Raw genomic sequence first — 21,010 nt, 5'->3', positions numbered from 1 at the left:
AGCTGGAACCCCTGATATAAAGGCTGGGCGGAGCCGTGGACCCGATATGTAGGATGGGCGGAGCTGGGAACCCTTGATATGAAGGATGGGCGGAGCTGGGGCACCTGATATGGAGTATGGGCGGAGCTGGGACCCCTGATATAGATGGGCGGAGCCGGGACCCCTGATATGAAGGATGGGCGAACCCCACCATAAAGCTGACATTGGGAAGGAGTGACATAGAAGACACGGAGAGAGATCCGTCAACATTCGGTTCCAGGGGGGGAAGATGTGAAGATTGTACACAGGGGAGGGGCTGCACGCGACCACCAATCACCTTCGGCCTTCAGTTTGTTCAGTAAAACTCTAGAACGTGGAATGTGATTGGTCGCCGCGCACAGCCGCTCTCCTCAGGGAGTCACACTGCGGAAGCGCATGCGCGGACAGTCTCGTGCGGTAGGCTGACCCTCGTGATACATATTAATGAGGCAGACAACGGTCCGACCTATCGGGGCCCTCACGGCGGAATGACGTCACACGCCGGCCAGGCTTATGGTAATATGCGGCGTGATACGTGATGACGTAGGCGCCCCTGCGGGTCCCGATTGCTGCAGCCGCTTGTCAGTGTGACGAAGATTGGCACCGGGTAAGCTGTCAGTCACCTGGCCCGCCCGCCGGCCCGCGACGCTTCCCGGCCTCCCGCACAGCCCCGACACCCCCCAGCCGGTCCCTCCGACACCCCACACCTCTCCGCCGTCCCCGCACCCTGCCCTGCGCGCCCCCGGGCTCCCACCGAGACCTCACTGCGCGTCCCCGGCACCTCCCCCTCCCCGTGCGCGCGCCCTGAACCCGCCCTCCCCTCCGGCACGCGCCTCACCCCACCCGCCAATAGACAGCCGCCGCCTCAGCCAGCGGCCAATCACAGCGCCGGACCTCCTGTTACCGGGGGAGCTCGGGGAAGGAGGGGCCGAGGCTGGCGGGGCGGGGTTGCAGGAGAAATGGGGAGGGGGATGGAATGTTGTGTACAGTGTGAACAGCCTGACTGTGTGCGACAGGGAAATGGTTCCCCCCACACTGTGCAACAGGGAAATGGTCCCCCACAATGTGTGCAACAGGGAAATGGTTCCCCCCACACTGTGCGACAGGGAAATGGTTCCCCCCACACTGTGCGACAGGGAAATGGTTCCCCCCACACTGTGCGACAGGGAAATGGTTCCCCCACACTTTGTGCAACAGGGAAATGATTCCCCCCACACTGTGCGACAGGGAAATGATTCCCCCCACACTGTGCGACAGGGAAATGATTCCCCCCCACAAGGTGTGCAACAGGGAAATGGTCCCCCACAAGGTGTGCAACAGGGAAATGGTCCCCCACAAGGTGTGCGACAGGGATATGGTTCCCCCCACACTGTGCAACAGGGAAATGGTTCCCCCCACACTGTGCGACAGGGAAATGGTTCTCCTCAGACTGTGTGCAACAGTGAAATGGTTCCCCCACACTTTGTGCAACAGTGAAATGGTTCCCCCACACTTTGTGCAACAGGGAAATGGTTCCCCCACACTTTGTGCAACAGGGAAATGGTTCCCCTCACACTTTGTGCGACAGGGAAATGGTTCCCTCCACACTGTGCGACAGGGAAATGGTTCCCCTCAGACTGTGTGCAACAGTGAAATGGTTCCCCCCACATTGTGCGATAGGGAAATGGTTCCCCCCACACTTTGTGCAACAGGGAAATGGTTCCCCCCACACTGTGCGACAGGGAAATGGTCCCCCCACACTGTGCGACAGGGAAATGGTCCCCCACACTGTGCGACAGGGAAATGGTCCCCTCCACACTGTGCGAAACAGGGAAATGGTTCCCCCTTTCGATGTGCAACAGGGAAATGGTTCCCCCTTTCGATGTGCAACAGGGAAATGGTTCCCCCCACACTTTGTGCAACAGGGAAATGGTCCCCCACACTGTGCGACAGGGAAATGGTTCCCCCTTTCGATGTGCAACAGGGAAATGGTTCCCCTCAGACTGTGTGCAACAGTGAAATTGTTCCCCCCACATTGTGCGATAGGGAAATGGTCCCCCCCACACTGTATGTAACGCGGAAATGATTCCCACCTCAATGTGTGCAACAGGGAAATGGTCCCCCACACTGTGAACAACGGAAATGGTTCCCCCACAATGTGCAATAGAAAAATTATTCCCCCCACACCCCCACAATGTGCAACAGGAAAATGATTTCCCCCCCGCACTGCTTTTCACAGGAAATGATTCCTCCCTCAATGTGCGACAGGGAAATGGTTCCCCACACACTGTGAACAACGGAAATGTGTGCATTTCGAAAATACTTCCCCCAAAATGTGTGTACCTGGAAAAAGTTTCCCCTACTGCTGTACCTAGGAGTGCACCCTGCAAATACTTCCCCCATCACTGTACAATGTGTGCGCCCTGCAAATACTTCCATACTGTACAATGTGTGCGTCCTGCTAATACTTCCCCCATACTGTACAATGTGTGCGCCCTGCAAATACTTCCCCCATTGCTGTACAATGTGTGCGCCCTGCAAATACTTCCCCCATCGCTGTACAATGTGTGCGCTCTGCAAATACTTCCCTTATCGCTGTACAATGTGTGCGCCCTGCAAATACTTCCCCCATCGCTGTACAATGTGTGCGCCCTGCAAATACTTCCCCCATCACTGTACAATGTGTGCGTCCTGCAAATACTTCCCTTATCACTGTACAATGTGTGCGTCCTGCAAATACTTCCCCCCCCATTGCTGTACAATGTGTGCGCCTGCAAATACTTCCCCCTTCGCTGTACAATGTGTGCGCCCTGCAAATACTTCCATACTGTACAATGTGTGCGTCCTGCTAATACTTCCCCCATACTGCACAATGTGTGCGCCCTGCAAATACTTCCCCCATCGCTGTACAATGTGTGCGCCCTGCAAATACTTCCCCCATCGCTGTACAATGTGTGCGCTCTGCAAATACTTCCCTTATCGCTGTACAATGTGTGCGCCCTGCAAATACTTCCCCCATCGCTGTACAATGTGTGCGCCCTGCAAATACTTCCCCATCACTGTACAATGTGTGCGCCCTGCAAATACTTCCCTTATCACTGTACAATGTGTGCGCCTGCAAATACTTCCCCCATCGCTGTACAATGTGTGCGCCCTGCAAATACTTCCCCCATACTGTACAATGTGTGCGCCCTGCAAATACTTCCCCCATCGCTGTACAATGTGTGCGCCCTGCAAATACTTCCCCCATCCCTGTACAATGTGTGCGCCCTGCAAATACTTCCCCATCACTGTACAATGTGTGCACCCTGCAAATACTTCCCCATCACTGTACAATGTGTGCACCATCAATACGCACCTCTAAACTCCTGAACCTTGATATAGAGGAACAATCTTTACGGGGTAGAATGTGGTGTGTATAGCACCCTCCTGCAAAAAGTGTGTGTGACCATAGAAAGTGGGTGTGACCATAGAAAGTGGGTGTGACCATAGAAAGTGGGTGTGGCCACAGAAAGTGAGTGTGACCATAGAAAGTGGGTGTGGCCACAGAAAGTGAGTGTGACCATGTCCTGAGAGTGCAGGGGTCAGGAGTATATCTTGTACAGAGAGTGCAGGGGTCAGGAGTATATCTTGTACAGAGTGCAGGGCTCAGGAGTATACCATGTACAGAGTGTAGGGGTCAGGAGTATACCATGTACAGAGTGCAGGGGTCAGGAGTATATCTTGTACAGAGAGTGCAGGGCTCAGGAGTATATCATGTACTGAGAGTGCAGGGGTCAGGAGTATATCATGTACAGAGTGCAGGGGTCAGGAGTATATCATGTCCTGAGAGTGCAGGGGTCAGGAGTATACCATGTACTGAGAGTGTAGGGGTCAGGAGTATGTCATGTACTGGGAGTGCAGGGGTCAGGAGTATGTCGTGTACTGGGAGTGCAGGGGTCAGGAGTATGTCGTGTACTGGGAGTGCAGGGGTCAGGAGTATGTCGTGTACTGGGAGTGCAGGGCTCAGGAGTATATAATGTACTGGGAGTGCAGGGGTCAGGAGTATATAATGTACTGAGAGTGCAGGGCTCAGGAGTATATCATGTACAGAGTGCAGGGCTCAGGAGTATATCATGTACAGAGTGCAGGGGTCAGGAGTATATCATGTACAGAGTGCAGGGGTCAGGAGTATATCATGTACAGAGTGCAGGGGTCAGGAGTATATCATGTACAGAGTGCAGGGCTCAGGAGTATATAATGTACTGAGAGTGCAGAGGTCAGGAGTATATCATGTACTGAGAGTGCAGGGGTCAGGAGCATATCATGTACTGAGAGTGCAGGGGTCAGGAGTATATCATGTACAGAGTGCAGGGCTCAGGAGTATATCATGTACTGAGAGTGCAGGGGTCAGGAGCATATCGTGTACTGAGAGTGCAGGGGTCAGGAGTATATCATGTACAGAGTGCAGGGCTCAGGAGTATATCATGTACTGAGAGTGCAGGGGTCAGGAGCATATCGTGTACTGAGAGTGCAGGGGTCAGGAGTATATCATGTACAGAGTGCAGGGCTCAGGAGTATATCATGTACTGAGAGTGCAGGGCTCAGGAGTATATAATGTCCTGAGAGTGCAGGGCTCAGGAGTATATCATGTACAGAGTGCAGGGCTCAGGAGTATATAATGTCCTGAGAGTGCAGGGGTCAGGAGTATGTCATGTACAGAGTGCAGGGGTCAGGAGTATGTCATGTACAGAGTGCAGGGGTCAGGAGTATGTTGTGTACTGGGAGTGCAGGGGTCAGGAGTATGTCATGTACAGAGTGCAGGGGTCAGGAGTATGTCGTGTACTGGGAGTGCAGGGGTCAGGAGTATATCGTGTACTGGGAGTGCAGGGGTCAGGAGTATATCATGTACAGAGTGCAGGGCTCAGGAGTATATAATGTCCTGAGAGTGCAGGGGTCAGGAGTATGTCATGTACAGAGTGCAGGGGTCAGGAGTATGTCGTGTACTGGGAGTGCAGGGGTCAGGAGTATGTCATGTACAGAGTGCAGGGGTCAGGAGTATGTCGTGTACTGGGAGTGCAGGGGTCAGGAGTATATCATGTACAGAGTGCAGGGCTCAGGAGTATATAATGTACTGGGAGTGCAGGGGTCAGGAGTATGTCGTGTACTGGGAGTGCAGGGGTCAGGAGCATATCGTGTACTGAGAGTGCAGGGGGTCAGGAGTATATCATGTACAGAGTGCAGAGGTCAGGAGTATATCATGTACAGAGTGCAGGGGTCAGGAGTATATCATGTACAGAGTGCAGGGGTCAGGAGTATATCATGTACAGAGTGCAGGGGTCAGGAGTATATCATGTACAGAGTGCAGGGGTCAGGAGTATGTCGTGTACTGGGAGTGCAGGGGTCAGGAGTATGTCGTGTACTGGGAGTGCAGGGGTCAGGAGTATATCATGTACAGAGTGCAGGGGTCAAGAGTACAGTATGTCATCTTCCAGCTAGGGGGAGGGGAGGTGTTCTGTAGTCTTGCGGTAGGGTGACAACACTGCTCCTCCAATGATACAGTACAGTGAGTGGGCGTGGTCTGCCTAGGACAGGAAGTGTCACTGGTGGGATCAGCAGGTGAAAATACGGGAAAAGAAAAGCAGCCATGAGATCCCATGTAATGACGGTGATTTCCCTGCAGGGCGGCGCTGACATTCTCCTCCCACCCAGCGGCTGTGCGATGAGGTGATCACACCCTGTACTATGATGTCCACAGAGAGACTGGGCATGGACGACTACTCCGAGGACCAGCAGGTATGACTCCGCCTCCTCCCTGCAGGAAGGCCTATCACAACCCTACTTTGGTGGTCAGGGAGAAAAGGAGGGCTGCTATTGGTGGATGGAATGACAATACAGGGATGACGCCTCCCATGACCCCAATGTACAATGTATGTCACTTCCTGTCTGTGGGTGGAGATTTCTGGATTCTTCATCTCCCGCCTCCCCACACAGCCACAGGGGGAGCTGTAGAGTCGGGGTATTCTATCCGTAGTTCCTCGGGGGCTGAGCATTTTATTCTTTCTCCCTCGGGGGTGGGGCCTATCTGATGGTGATCCTGCTGATTTTCCTCCTGTGCCTCCAGATTCAGGTGGTGACGCATTTCAAGACGGAGCAGGAATCTGTGTGTGTGGAGGGGAGGACGCAGAGCCCTGGGACTGCCGAGAGTCCTATGGAGACGGACAAACAGTCCATATACAGGTCAGTGCACCCCGCCCCCGCACTGCAAACTGCCCATTGTGTGCCCCCGCACTGCAAACTGCCCATTGTGTGCCCCCGCACTGCAAACTGCCCATTGTGTGCCCCCGCACTGCAAACTGCCCATTGTGTGCCCCCGCACTGCAAACTGCCCATTGTGTGCCCCCGCACTGCAAACTGCCCATTGTGTGCCCCGCACTGCAAACTGCCCATTGTGTGCCCCCGCACTGCAAACTGCCCATTGTGTGCCCCCGCACTGCAAACTGCCCATTGTGTGCCCCCGCACTGCAAACTGCCCATTGTGTGCCCCCGCACTGCAAACTGCCCATTGTGTGCCCCCGCACTGCAAACTGCCCATTGTGTGCCCCCGCACTGCAAACTGCCCATTGTGTGTCCCGCACTGCAAACTGCCCATTGTGTGCCCCCGCACTGCAAACTGCCCATTGTGTGCCCCCGCACTGCAAACTGCCCATTGTGTCCCCCCGCACTGCAGACTGCCCATTGTGTGCCCCGCACTGCAAACTGCCCATTGTGTCCCCCGCCTGCAAACTGCCCATTGAATGCCCCTTCCCCCCACACTGAACACAAACTTCCCATTGCGTGCCCCCGCACTGCAAACTGCCCATTGCGTGCCCCCGCACTGCAAACTGCCCATTGCGTGCCCCTGCACTGCAAACTGCCCATTGTGTCCCCCCGCCCCCAAACTGCAAACTGCCCATTGAATGCCCCTTCCCCCCACACTGAACACAAACTTCCCATTGGGGGCCCCGCAATGCAAACTTTCCATTGATTCCCTCCGTACTGCATACTGCCCATTGTGTCCCCCCACACTGCAAACAAACTGCCATTTGTATGTGCTCTCCGCCCTCACTAAATACAAACTGCCAATTGTATGTCCCCCCCCTTCCCCACACACACACACTGAACACAAACTGCTGATTTGTACAGGGGTTCAACAAAAATATGGAAGCCCTCCATGACTTGCAGGAGTGGAAGTGCCGCCATGTTTGGCGGTGAAAGCCAAAGTGATGTAACATTCTTTGGCTTGCGCTGTGTGATGAGACACCCAGCTAACAGGTGGGAAGCCTCACTTTCCTCATTCACTGCGTGCGCTGATAGTAATCCGGAGTGGTGTCAGAGCTGACCGAGCTTCACAGACGGCGAATTGTTGGTGCCGCTCAGCTGGGGCCCCTGTGACCGAAGTCACCGATTTATCTGCCGTGTGGTGAGGTTCAGGGTCAGAGGTCACAACGGCGTATACAGTTTTCGGGAAACCGGCGTCCGATCAGCATAAGCCCCGCCCACATGGTCACCAGAAGGACATGGCGCAGGATTGTGACCCGGAATAGTGAGACAACAGAAGTGGCTGCAGAGCTCAATCTCAGTCTTCCACAAACACGAAGGGACCTCCATCAGCAGAACATTCCTGGGCGAGCCGCAGCGGCCAACCACGAGTGCCGATATTAATGGTCAGAAGAAGAGAGAGCGGAGCAACACCCAGAAATGGCGGACGATCGATCGATGGAAGACTAATATGGATGATGAATCCAGCTTCACACTGTTCCCAATCTCGCCATCATATGACCCGGCCCCCAAAGAGCCTTCATCTTGTCATCATGTGACCTGGTCCCAGCAGAGCCCTCAACTCCCCATCATATGACCCGGCCCCCAAAGAGCCTTCATCTTGTCATCATGTGACCTGGTCCCTGCAGAGCCCTCAACTCACCATCATGTGACCCGGCCCCCAAAGAGCCTTCATCTTGTCATCATGTGATCTGGTCCCTGCAGAGCCCTCAACTCCCATCATATCACCCGGCCCCCAAAGAGCCTTCATCTTGTTGTCATGTGACCTGGTCCCTGCAGAGCCCTCAACTCACCATCATGTGACCCGGCCCCCAAAGAGCCTTCATCTTGTTGTCATGTGACCTGGTCCCTGCAGAGCCCTCAACTCGCCATCATATGACCCGGCCCCCAAAGAGCCTTCATCTTGTCATCATGTGATCTGGTCCCTGCAGAGCCCTCAACTCCCCATCATATGACCCGGCCCCCAAAGAGCCTTCATCTTGTCATCATGTGATCTGGTCCCTGCAGAGCCCTCAACTCCCCATCATATGACCGGCCCCCAAAGAGCCTCCCTCTTGTCATGTGACCCAGCCCCTGCAGAGCCCTCAACTCCCCATCATATGACCTGGCCCCCAAAGAGCCTTCATCTTGTCATGTGACCCAGCCCCTGCAGAGCCCTCAACTCTCCATCATATGACCCGGCCCCCAAAGAGCCTTCATCTTGTTGTCATGTGATCTGGTCCCTGCAGAGCCCTCAACTCCCCATCATATGACCCGGCCCCTAAAGAGCCTTCATCTTGTCATCATGTGATCTGGTCCCTGCAGAGCCCTCAACGCACCATCATATGACCCGGCCCCCAAAGAGCCTTCATCTTGTCATGTGACCCAGCCCCTGCAGAGCCCTCAACTCCCCATCATATGACCCGGCCCCCAAAGAACCTTCATCTTGTCATCATGTGACCTGGTCCCTGCAGAGCCCTCAACTCCCCATCATATGACCCGGCCCCCAAAGAGCCTTCATCATGTCATCATGTGATCTGGTCCCTGCAGAGCCCTCAACGCACCATCATATGACCCGGCCCCCAAAGAGCCTTCATCTTGTCATCGTGATCTGGTCCCTGTAGAGCCCTCAACTCCCCATCATATGACCCGGCCCCCAAAGAGCCTTCATCTTGTCATGTGACCCAGCCCCTGCAGAGCCCTCAACTCCCCATCATATGACCCGGCCCCCAAAGAGCCTTCATCTTGTCATCATGTGACCTGGTCCCTGCAGAGCCCTCAACTCCCCATCATATGACCCGGCCCCCAAAGAGCCTTCATCTTGTCATCATATGATCTGGTCCCTGCAGAGCCCTCAACTCCCCATCATATAACCCGGCCCCCAAAGAGCCTTCATCTTGTCATGTGACCCAGCCCCTGCAGAGCCCTCAACTCCCCATCATATGACCCGGCCCCCAAAGAGCCTTCAGTTTGTCATCATGTGATCTGGTCCCTGCAGAGCCCTCAACTCCCTATCATATGACCCAGCCCCCAAAGGGGCTTCATCTTGTCGTCATGCGACCCGGTCCCTGCAGAGCCCTCAACTTACCATCATATGACCCGACCCCCAAAGAGCCTTCATCTTGTCATCATGTGATCTGGTCCCTGCAGAGCCCTCAACTCCCCATCATATGACCTGGCCCCCAAAGAGCCTTCATCTTGTTGTCATGTGACCTGGTCCCTGCAGAGCCCTCAACTCACCATCATGTGACCCAGCCCCCAAAGAGCCTTCATCATGTCATCATATGATCTGGTCCCTACAGAGCCCTCAACTCCCTATCATATGACCCGGCCCCCAAAGAGCCTTCATCTAGTCGTCATGCGACCCGCCCCCTGCAGAGCCCTCAACTTACCATCATATGAGCCAGCCCCCCAAAGAGCCTTTATCTTGTTATGTGACTTGGCCCCTGCAGAGCCCTCAACTCACCATCATATGACCCGCCCCTGCAGAGCCCTCAACTCACCATCATATGACCCAGCTCCCAAAGAGCCTTCATCTTGTCATCATGTGACCTGGTCCCTGCAGAGCCCTCAACTCACCATCATATGACCCAGCCCCCAAAGAGCCTTCATCTTGTCATCATGTGACCCAGCATCCACAGAACCTTCATCTTATGTGACCCGGCCCCTGCAGGCCCTCAACTCACCATATGACCCAGCCCCCGAAGTGCATCGATCGATGGAAGACTGTAATATGGTTGATGAATCAAGCTTGACATTGTTCCCAATCACCGGACGTGTTCACGTGTGGCCAACACCATCCCAAGCCAATGACCAGGACGGTCTGGTGCCAACCGTAAAGCATGGTGGTGGTGCAATCATGGTTTGGGCAGCCATATCTTGGTATTCTGCAGCCTCCATCATCACCTTCAAAGGTAGAGTCACTGCCAGCGACTATGTAGAGATTTTGGCCGACCCCATGGTGCAGACATTGTTTCCTGAGGACCACGCCATGTACCAAGATGATAAAGCTCCGATTCCCAGCTGGTGGTTTGAGGAGCCTGCAGACGAAGTCTCGCACCTTCCCCCCAGACCTCAGGATCATGGAGCCACCACGGGCAGTTTTGGAGAACAAGGTTGGGGCTCGTTTTCCGCCTCCGGCATCTCTGCCGGGACTGGAACGACTTTTGCGTGAAGAGCGGCTTCAGATTCCATTATCCACCATCCAAGACTTCTGATTGTCATCCCCAGGAGATCGTTGGCCGTCTTGGATGCCAAAGGCGACCCAACACCATATATTAGGAAACCATCTTTTATCTGGTGTTTCCATAACTTGTCCAAGCCCTGTATGCCCCTACCCCATCCCCCCACTGGGTACAAACTGCCCATTGTATGCCCTTACTCCATCCCCCCACTGGGTACAAACTGCCCATTGTATGCCCCTACCCCCCCACTGGGTACAAACTACCCATTGCATGCCCCTACTCCCTCTGGGTACAAACTGCCCATTGTATGTCCCTCCCCCCACACTGGGTACAAACTGCCCATTGTATGTCCCTCCCCCCACACTGGGTACAAACTGCCCATTGTATGTCCCTCCCCCCACTGGGTACAAACTGCCCATTGTATGTCCCTCCCCCCTCCCCCCACTGGGTACAAACTGCCCATTGTATGCACCTCCCCCCTCCCCACTGGGTACAAACTGCCCATTGTATGCCCCTCCCCCCTTCCCACTGGGTACAAACTGCCCATTGTATGCCCCTACCTCCACACTGGGTACAAACTGCCCATTGTATGCCCCTCCCCCCTCCCCACTGGGTACAAACTGCCCATTGTATGCCCCTACCTCCACATTGGGTACAAGCCACCCATTATATGCCCCCCCCCCCAACCTGAACAGAAACTGCCCGTTTGCATTGCCTACCCCTCCATCTTTCCTCAACCCTGGGAACAGACTGACCTCCTCCTCCCCACGTTAGGTACAAACCTCCCACCCCCAGAGGGTGCAAACCAACCCACCCCCGGAGGGTACAAACCATCCCACCCCCGGAGGGTACAAACCAACCCACCCCCGGAGGGTACAAACCAACCCACCCCCGGAAGGTACAAACCTCCCACCCCCAGAGGGTACAAACCTCCCACCCCCAGAGGGTACAAACCTCCCACCCCCAGAGGGTACAAACCAACCCACCCCCAGAGGGTACAAACCTCCCACCCCCAGAGGGTACAAACCAACCCACCCCCGGAGGGTACAAACCACCCACCCCCGGAGGGTACAAACCACCCACCCCCAGAGGGTACAAACCACCCACCCCCGGAGGGTACAAACCACCCACCCCCGGAGGGTACAAACCACCCACCCCCAGAGGGTACAAACCTCCCACCCCCAGAGGGTACAAACCAACCCACCCCCGGAGGGTACAAACCAACCCACCCCCAGAGAGTACAAACCAACCCACCCCCAGAGGGTACAAACCAACCCACCCCCAGAGGGTACAAAGCAACTCACCACCAGAGGGTACAAAGCATCCACCCCCAGAGGGTACAAACCACCCACCCCCCAGAGGGTACAAACCACCCACCCCCCAGAGATTTGATGGGACAGACAAAATCTTTTCTTGTGTTTACACCAGGATAATGTCCTGAGTGTCCCCTCCCCCTGATGGGGTGGGGGTTGGGGATGAATGGGGGTGGGGGGTTAGTTGCTTTGATTGCCAGTGACCTCCTGTAGGCGGCAGTATAACCCCCTGAATTCCTGTGTCCCTCAATGAACTCCAGCTGGTTTTATGGTGGCTACAAAGGTGTGGTTTTCTCCTCCTCACCCCGGTGTTGTCCGTTCTCCTCCAGGCACCCCCTCTTCCCGCTCCTGGCTCTGCTCTTCGAGAAGTGTGAGGGTTGCACCCAGGGTTCGGAGGGAACCACCTCGGCCAGCTTCGACCTGGACATTGAGACCTTTGTCAGGAGACAACACAAGGAGGGGAAGGACTTCTTCTCAGATGACCCCGAGACGGACAGCTTGGTATGTAAGGCCAATGCCTCGTGGTCTGTATGTGTGGGTGAGGGACTGCAGCGGAGGGGATGAGAATACATGATACCATGGAGGTGTATTGTAGTACACATGTGAATGACCTCCCTCCTCTCTCTGTAGATGGTGAAGGCCATTCAGGTTCTCCGCATTCACCTGCTGGAGTTGGAGAAAGTCAATGAACTCTGTAAGGACTTTTGTAGCCGATATATTGCCTGCCTGAAGACCAAGATGAACAGCGAGACCCTCCTGAGCGGGGACCCGACCGGGCCGTACTCCCCCATACAGGTAACACCAGTGGTACCGCCCCCGACCGGGCCGTACTCCCCCATACAGGTAACACCAGTGGTACCGCCCCCGACCGGGCCGTACTCCCCCATACAGGTAATACCAGTGGTACTGTCCCTGACCGGGCCGTACTTCCCCATACAGGTAACACCAGTGGTACCGCCCCCGACCGGGCCGTACTCCCCCATACAGGTAATACCAGTGGTACCGACAGGGCCGTACTCCCCCATACAGGTAATACCAGTGGTACCGCCCCCGACCGGGCCGTACTCCCCCATACAGGTAATACCAGTGGTACCGCCCCCGACCGGGCCGTACTCCCCCATACAGGTAATACCAGTGGTACCGCCCCCGACCGGGCCGTACTCCCCCATACAGGTAATACCAGTGGTACCGCCCCCGACCGGGCCGTACTCCCCCATACAGGTAATACCAGTGGTACCGCCCCCGACCGGGCCGTACTCCCCCATACAGGTAACACCAGTGGTACCACCCCCGACCGGGCCGTACTCCCCCATACCAGTGGTACTGCCCCCGACCGGGCCGTACTCCCCCATACAGGTAACACCAGTGGTACCGCCCCCAGCCGGGCCGTACTCCCCCATACAGGTAATACCAGTGGTACCGCCCCTGACCGGGCCGTACTCCCCCATACAGGTAACACCAGTGGTACCGCCCCCGACCGGGCCGTACTCCCCCATACAGGTAACACCAGTGGTACCGCCCCCGACCGGGCCGTACTCCCCCATACAGGTAATACCAGTGGTACCGCCCCTGACCGGGCCGTACTCCCCCATACAGGTAACACCAGTGGTACCGCCCCCGACCGGGCCGTACTCCCCCATACAGGTAACACCAGTGGTACCGCCCCCGACCGGGCCGTACTTCCCCATACAGGTAACACCAGTGGTACCGCCCCTGACCGGGCCGTACTCCCCCATACAGGTAATACTAGTGGTATTGTCCCCGACCGGGCCGTACTCCCCCATACAGGTAATACCAGTGGTACCGCCCCCGACCGGGCCGTACTCCCCCATACAGGTAATACTAGTGGTATTGTCCCCGACCGGGCCGTACTCCCCCATACAGGTAATACCAGTGGTACTGCCCCCGACCGGGCCGTACTCCCCCATACAGGTAATACCAGTGGTACCGCCCCCGACCGGGCCGTACTCCCCCATACAGGTAATACCAGTGGTACCGACCGGGCCGTACTCCCCCATACAGGTAATACCAGTGGTACCGCCCCCGACCGGGCCGTACTCCCCCATACAGGTAATACCAGTGGTACCGCCCCCGACCGGGCCGTACTCCCCCATACAGGTAATACCAGTGGTACCGACCGGGCCGTACTCCCCCATACAGGTTATACTAGTGGTATCGCCCCCGACCGGGCCGTACTCCCCCATACAGGTAATACCAGTGGTACCGCCCCTGACCGGGACGTACTCCCCCATACAGGTAACACCAGTGGTACCGCCCCCGACCGGGCCGTACTCCCCCATACAGGTAACACCAGTGGTACCGACCCCGACCGGGCCGTACTCCCCCATACAGGTAACACCAGTGGTACCGCCCCCGACCGGGCCGTACTCCCCCATACAGGTAATACCAGTGGTACCACCCCCGACTGGGCCGTACTCCCCCATACAGGTAATACTAGTGGTACTGTCCCCGACCGGGCCGTACTCCCCCATACAGGTAATACCAGTGGTACCGCCCCCGACCGGGCCGTACTCCCCCATACAGGTAATACCAGTGGTACCGCCCCCTACCGGGCCGTACTCGCCCATACAGGTAATACCAGTGGTACTGCCCCCGACCGGGCCGTACTCCCCCATACAGGTAATACCAGTGGTACCGACCGGGCCGTACTCCCCCATACAGGTTATACTAGTGGTACCGCCCCCGACCGGGCCGTACTCCCCCATACAGGTAATACTAGTGGTACTGTCCCCGACCGGGCCGTACTCCCCCCATACAGGTAATACCAGTGGTACCGCCCCAGCCGGGCCGTACTCCCCCATACAGGTAATACCAGTGGTACCGACCGGGCCGTACTCCCCCATACAGGTAATACCAGTGGTACCGCCCCAGCCGGGCCGTACTCCCCCATACAGGTAATACCAGTGGTACCGACCGGGCCGTACTCCCCCATACAGGTAATACCAGTGGTACTGCCCCCGACCGGGCCGTACTCCCTCATACAGGTAATACCAGTGGTACTGCCCCCGACCGGGCCGTACTCCCCCATACAGGTAATACCAGTGGTACCGACCGGGCCGTACTCCCCCATACAGGTAATACCAGTGGTACTGTCCCCGACCGGGCCGTACTCCCCCATACAGGTAATACCAGTGGTACCGCCCCCGACCGGGCCGTACTCCCCCATACAGGTAATACCAGTGGTACCGACAGGGCCGTACTCCCCCATACAGGTAATACCAGTGGTACCGCCCCCGACCGGGCCGTACTCCCCCATACAGGTAATACCAGTGGTACCGCCCCCGACCGGGCCGTACTCCCCCATACAGGTAATACCAGTGGTACCGCCCCCGACCGGGCCGTACTCCCCCATACAGGTAATACCAGTGGTACCGCCCCAGCCGGGCCGTACTCCCCCATACAGGTAATACCAGTGGTACCGCCCCCGACCGGGCCGTACTCCCCCATACAGGTAATACCAGTGGTACTGTCCCTGACCGGGCCGTACTTCCCCATACAGGTAATACCAGTGGTACCGCCCCCGACTGGGCCGTACTCCCCCATACAGGTAATACCAGTGGTACCGCCCCCGACCGGGCCGTACTCCCCCATACAGGTAATACCAGTGGTACCGCCCCCGACCGGGCCGTACTCCCCCATACAGGTAATACCAGTGGTACCGTCCCCGACCGGGCCGTACTCCCCCATACAGGTAATACCAGTGGTACCGCCCCCGACCGGGCCGTACTCCCCCATACAGGTAATACCAGTGGTACCGCCCCCGACCGGGCCGTACTCCCCCATACAGGTAATACCAGTGGTACCGCCCCCGACCGGGCCGTACTCCCCCATACAGGTAATACCAGTGGTACCGCCCCCGACCGGGCCGTACTCCCCCATACAGGTAATACCAGTGGTACCGCCCCCGACCGGGCCGTACTCCCCCATACAGGTAATACCAGTGGTACCGACAGGGCCGTACTCCCCCATACAGGTAATACCAGTGGTACTGTCCCCGACCGGGCCGTACTCCCCCATACAGGTAATACCAGTGGTACCGCCCCAGCCGGGCCGTACTCCCCCATACAGGTAATACCAGTGGTACTGTCCCCGACCGGGCCGTACTCCCCCATACAGGTAATACCAGTGGTACCGCCCCCGACCGGGCCGTACTCCCCCATACAGGTAATACCAGTGGTACCGACAGGGCCGTACTCCCCCATACAGGTAATACCAGTGGTACCGACCGGGCCGTACTCCCCCATACAGGTAATACCAGTGGTACCGACCGGGCCGTACTCCCCCATACAGGTAATACCAGTGGTAGCGCCCCAGCCGGGCCGTACTCCCCCATACAGGTAATACCAGTGGTACCGACCGGGCCGTACTCCCCCATACAGGTAATACCAGTGGTACTGTCCCCGACCGGGCCGTACTCCCCCATACAGGTAATACCAGTGGTACCGACCGGGCCGTACTCCCCCATACAGGTAATACCAGTGGTACTGTCCCAGCCGGGCCGTACTCCCCCATACAGGTAATACCAGTGGTACCGCCCGGGCCGTACTCCCCCATACAGGTAATACCAGTGGTACTGTCCCAGCCGGGCCGTACTCCATTCTGGTATTTCCTATCATTGCTCTGAATTGGCCTCTTTTCTTCCTCCACAGAGCGGGTTCAGCGGAGCTCTCAGTCCCCAGGGAATCGTGGTCCCGGCATCCGCTCTCCAGCAAGGAAATGTTGCCGTGGCGACAGTGGCCGGTAGGAACGATTGACTGCCACCTCCATGTGTTGTCCCCCTGTGATTCAATGTGTCACGGTGCCGTGTCTCCTTCTCTCCTCTAGGGGGTGCTGTATACCAGCCAGTGACAGTTGTCACCCCACAGGGACAGGTGGTGGCCCAGGCGCTCTCCCCCGCCAACATCCGCATCCAGAACTCCCAGGTGGGTCCAACTGTGTGTAACCCCCCCGAATCTCCTCTCCCCACCAGAATCCCCTCTTCCCCCCCCCCTCCCCCCGAATCTCCTCTCCCCCGCCAACATCCGCATCCAGAACTCCCAGGTGGGTCCAACCGTGTGCTCCCCCCCCCCCCGAATCTCCTCTCCCCACCAGAATCCCCTCTTCCCCCCCCCCTCCCCCCGAATCTCCTCTCCCCCGCCAACATCCGCATCCAGAACTCCCAGGTGGGTCCAACTGTGTGTAACCCCCCCGAATCTCCTCTCCCCCCCAGAATCCCCTCTCCCCCCCCCCCCCTCCCCCCCAAATCTCCTCTCCCCCGCCAACATCCGCATCCAGAACTCCCAGGTGGGTCCAACCGTGTGCAACCCCCCAGAATCTCCTCTCCCCCCCAGAATCTCCTCTCCCCCGCCAACATCCGCATCCAAAACTCCCAGGTGGGTCCTGCTGTGTGCAACCCCCCCCCAATCTCCTCTCCCCCCCCCCCCGATCTCCTCTCCCCCGCCAACATCCGCATCCAGAACTCCCAGGTGGGTCCAACCGTGTGCAACCCCCAGAATCTCCTCTCCCCCCCCAGAATCTCCTCTCCCCCGCCAACATCCGCATCCAGAACTCCCAGGTGGGTCCAACCGTGTGCTTCCCCCCCGAATCTCCTCTCCCTCCCAGAATCCCCTCTTCCCTCCTCCCCTCCTCCCTGAATCTCCTCTCCCCCGCCAACATCCGCATCCAGAACTCCCAGGTGGGTCCAACCGTGTGCAACCCCCCGAATCTCCTCTCCCCCCCAGAATCCCCTCTTCCCCCCCCCCTCCCCCCCAAATCTCCTCTCCCCCGCCAACATCCGCATCCAGAACTCCCAGGTGGGTCCAACCGTGTGCAACCCCCCAGAATCTCCTCTCCCCCCCAGAATCTCCTCTCCCCAGCCAACATCCGCATCCAGAACTCCCAGGTGGGTCCTGCTGTGTGCAACCCCCCCCCAATCTCCTCTCCCCCCCCCGATCTCCTCTCCCCCGCCAATATCCGCATCCAGAACTCCCAGGTGGGTCCCGCTGTGTGCTCCCCCTCCCCGAATCTCCTCTCCCCCCGAATCTCCTCTCCCCCGCCAACATCCGCATCCAGAACTCCCAGGTGGGTCCAACCGTGTGCAACCCCCCAGAATCTCCTCTCCCCCCCAGAATCTCCTCTCCCCCGCCAACATCCGCATCCAAAACTCCCAGGTGGGTCCCGCTGTGTGCTTCCCCCCCCCCCCCGAATCTCCTCTCCCCCACCAACATCCGCATACAGAACTCCTAGGTGGGTCCCATTGTGTGCTTCCACCCCCCCCGAATCTCCTCCCCCCCCGAATCTCCTCTCCATTCCCCCCCCGAATCTCCTCTCCCTCGCCAACACCCTCATACAGAACTCCCAGGTGGGTCCCACTGTGTGCTTCCACCCCCCGAATCTCCTCTCCCCCCCCCCCCCGAATCTCCTCTCCCCCCCCCTCCCGAATCTGCTCCCCCGCCCCCCGAATCTCCTCTCCCCAACCAACATCCGCATACAGAACTCCCAGGTGGGTCCCACTCGCAGCCACAGCCCCCCATTGTGTGTCTCCACCCTCCTGACTCTCCTCTCCCCCAATTGTTTGCTTCCAACCCCAACCCCCCCCCCCAATCTCCTCTCCCTCGTCAAAATCCGCATACAGAACTCCCAGGTGGGTCCAACTGTGTCTTCCTCCTCGCAGCCACAGCCCCCCATTGTGTGCTCCCACCCCCCCAATCTCCTCTCCCACGCCAAAATCCGCATACAGATCTCCCAGGTGGGTCCAACTGTGTCCTCCTCCTCACAGCCACAGCCCCCCATTGTGTATCTCCACGCTCCTGAGTCTCCTCTCCCCCCCCCCCCCCGACGAATCTCCTCTCCCCCGCCAACATCTGCATACAGAACACTCGGGTGGGTCCCATTGTGTCCTCCTCACAGCCCCCCATTGTGTGTTTCCACCCCCCTGACTCTCCTCTCCCCCCCATTGTGTGTTTTCCACCTCTCTGACTCCATTCCCCCCCCCCTTGTGTGTTTCCACCCCCCTGACTCTCCCCCTCCACCTACCTGACTCTTTCCCCCCCCCCCCCCCCAGTGTGTGTTTCCACCCACCTGACTCCCCCCCCCCCCCCCATTGTGTTTCCACCCCCTGACTCTCCACTCCCCCCGCATTGTGTTTCCACCCCCCCAACTCTCCTCTCCCCCTCCATTGTGTGTTTTCCACCCCCCTGACTCTCCCCCTCCACCCACCTGACTCCTCCCCCCTCCCCCATTGTGTGTTTCCACCCCTCTGACTCTCCTCTCCCCCCCCTTGTGTGTTTCCACCCCCCTGACTCTCCTCCCCCCCCCCCCATTGTGTGTTTCCACCCCCTTACTATCCCCCCCATTGTGTGTTTCCGCCCCCCTGACTCTCCACTCCGCCCCCCCCCCCATTGTGTGTTTCCACCCTCCTGACTCGTTTCCCCCCCCTTACTCCCCCCCCCCCCCCCCCCATTGTGTGTTTCCACCCTCCTGACTCGTTTCCGCCCCCCTGACTCTCCCCCTCCACCCACCTGACTCCTCCCCCCTCCCCCATTGTGTGTTTCCACCCCTCTGACTCTCCTCTCCCCCCCCTTGTGTGTTTCCACCCCCCTGACTCTCCTCTCCCCCCCCATTGTGTGTTTCCACCCCCTTACTATCCCCCCCATTGTGTGTTTCCGCCCCCCTGACTCTCCACTCCCCCCCCCCCCCCCCCCATTGTGTGTTTCCACCCTCCTGACTCGTTTCCCCCCCTGACTCTCCTCTCTCTCCTGTGCAGTTACAGTTACAGCTCAGCCAAGATTTGGGCCTTCTACACTCGGATGACGGCTCTGGGAAGAACAAGCGCGGAGTCCTCCCTAAACAAGCCACCAACGTCATGAGGTCCTGGCTCTTCCAGCACATTGGGGTGAGTCCCGGGGACACCCCCTCCTATGTATTGTATGGAGGTGCCTTGATCACCATTTCTTTCTCACCCATTGAGGGGCACAGGAATGCAGATAGTCGGGATATACTGCCACCTGCAGGAGAATAGTAGGCCCTGTATAGCCCCTCCTCTACCCAGCATGCCCTGTATAGCCCCTCCTCTACCCAGCATGCCCTGTATAGCCCCTCCTCTACCCAGCATGCCCTGTATAGCCCCTCCTCTACCCAGCATGCCCTGTATAGCCCCTCCTCTACCCAGCATGCCCTGTATAGCCCCTCCTCTACCCAGCATGCCCTGTATAGCCCCTCCTCTACCCAGCATGCCCTGTATAGCCCCTCCTCTACCCAGCATGCCCTGTATAGCCCCTCCTCTACCCAGCATGTCCTGTATAGCCCCTCCTCTACCCAGCATGCCCTGTATAGCCCCTCCTCTACCCAGCATGCCCTGTATAGCCCCTCCTCTACCCAGCATGCCCTGTATAGCCCCTCCTCTACCCAGCATGCCCTGTATAGCCCCTCCTCTACCCAGCATGCCCTGTATAGCCCCTCCTCTACCCAGCATGCCCTGTTTTATACTAGTGTCCTGGGAGGCTGGAGATCACTTCTGGGAAACGTCTAGGCCGTCCTCACTCGGCTTCTTTGTTCATTTCATTCCTGCGGATTCTTCATCCGTCTGCTGGAGCTGTACCTGGACCCGCCTGGAATGGACAATTGACCTTTGGGCCCCGGGCTCTGCATTGTGACCTTCAGGGCCGATCCGGAGTTCATGTGACCTTTGGACCCCGGGCTCTGCATTGTGACCTTCAGGGCCGATCCGGAGTTCATGTGACCTTTGGACCCCGGGCTCTGCATTGTGACCTTCAGGGCCGATCCGGAGTTCATGTGACCTTTGGACCCCGGGCTCTGCATTGTGACCTTCAGGGCCGATCCGGAGTTCATGTGACCTTTGGGCCCCGGGCTCTGCATTGTGACCTTCAGGGCCGATCCGGAGTTCATGTGACCTTTGGGCCCCGGGCTCTGCATTGTGACCTTCAGGGCCGATCCGGAGTTCATGTGACCTTTGGGCCCCGGGCTCTGCATTGTGACCTTCAGTTTACAGGTTCAGGGCTGAGCCAGTCTCTACAGACTCCCAGTTCTACTGATACAGGTAATACAGAGGGGGGGGCAGTCCCACTGATACAGGTAATACAGAGGGGGGGGGGCAGTCCCACTGATACAGGTAATACAGAGGGGGGGGCAGTCCCACTGATACAGGTAATACAGAGGGGGGGGGGCAGTCCCACTGATACAGGTAATACAGAGGGGGGGGGCAGTCCCACTGATACA

General features: G+C 57.9%; 1 protein-coding gene across 1 annotated transcript in view; it reads left to right on the top strand.

The window, feature by feature from the left end:
* Positions 1 to 482: 482 nt before the first annotated feature.
* The window catches only part of PKNOX1 (PBX/knotted 1 homeobox 1), a 42,917-nt gene continuing 22,389 nt past the window's right edge, over positions 483 to 21,010 (top strand). The window contains exons 1-8 of the mRNA XM_089654087.1: positions 483 to 625; positions 5,660 to 5,772; positions 6,101 to 6,216; positions 12,103 to 12,274; positions 12,404 to 12,568; positions 16,444 to 16,534; positions 16,619 to 16,716; positions 19,539 to 19,667. Of these exons, the coding sequence (XP_089510213.1) occupies positions 5,722 to 5,772; positions 6,101 to 6,216; positions 12,103 to 12,274; positions 12,404 to 12,568; positions 16,444 to 16,534; positions 16,619 to 16,716; positions 19,539 to 19,667 (822 nt within the window). The 5' untranslated portion in view covers positions 483 to 625; positions 5,660 to 5,721. The remainder of the gene's footprint in view (positions 626 to 5,659; positions 5,773 to 6,100; positions 6,217 to 12,102; positions 12,275 to 12,403; positions 12,569 to 16,443; positions 16,535 to 16,618; positions 16,717 to 19,538; positions 19,668 to 21,010) is intronic.

This window comes from Staurois parvus, unplaced genomic scaffold (genome assembly GCF_062004578.1).
Source record: "Staurois parvus isolate SC_StPar_1 unplaced genomic scaffold, SC_StPar_1.0 ptg000742l, whole genome shotgun sequence".
Lineage (NCBI taxonomy): Eukaryota > Metazoa > Chordata > Amphibia > Anura > Ranidae > Staurois > Staurois parvus.
Note: the sequence above shows the minus strand (reverse complement) of the source record. Positions and strands in the feature narration are given on the sequence as shown.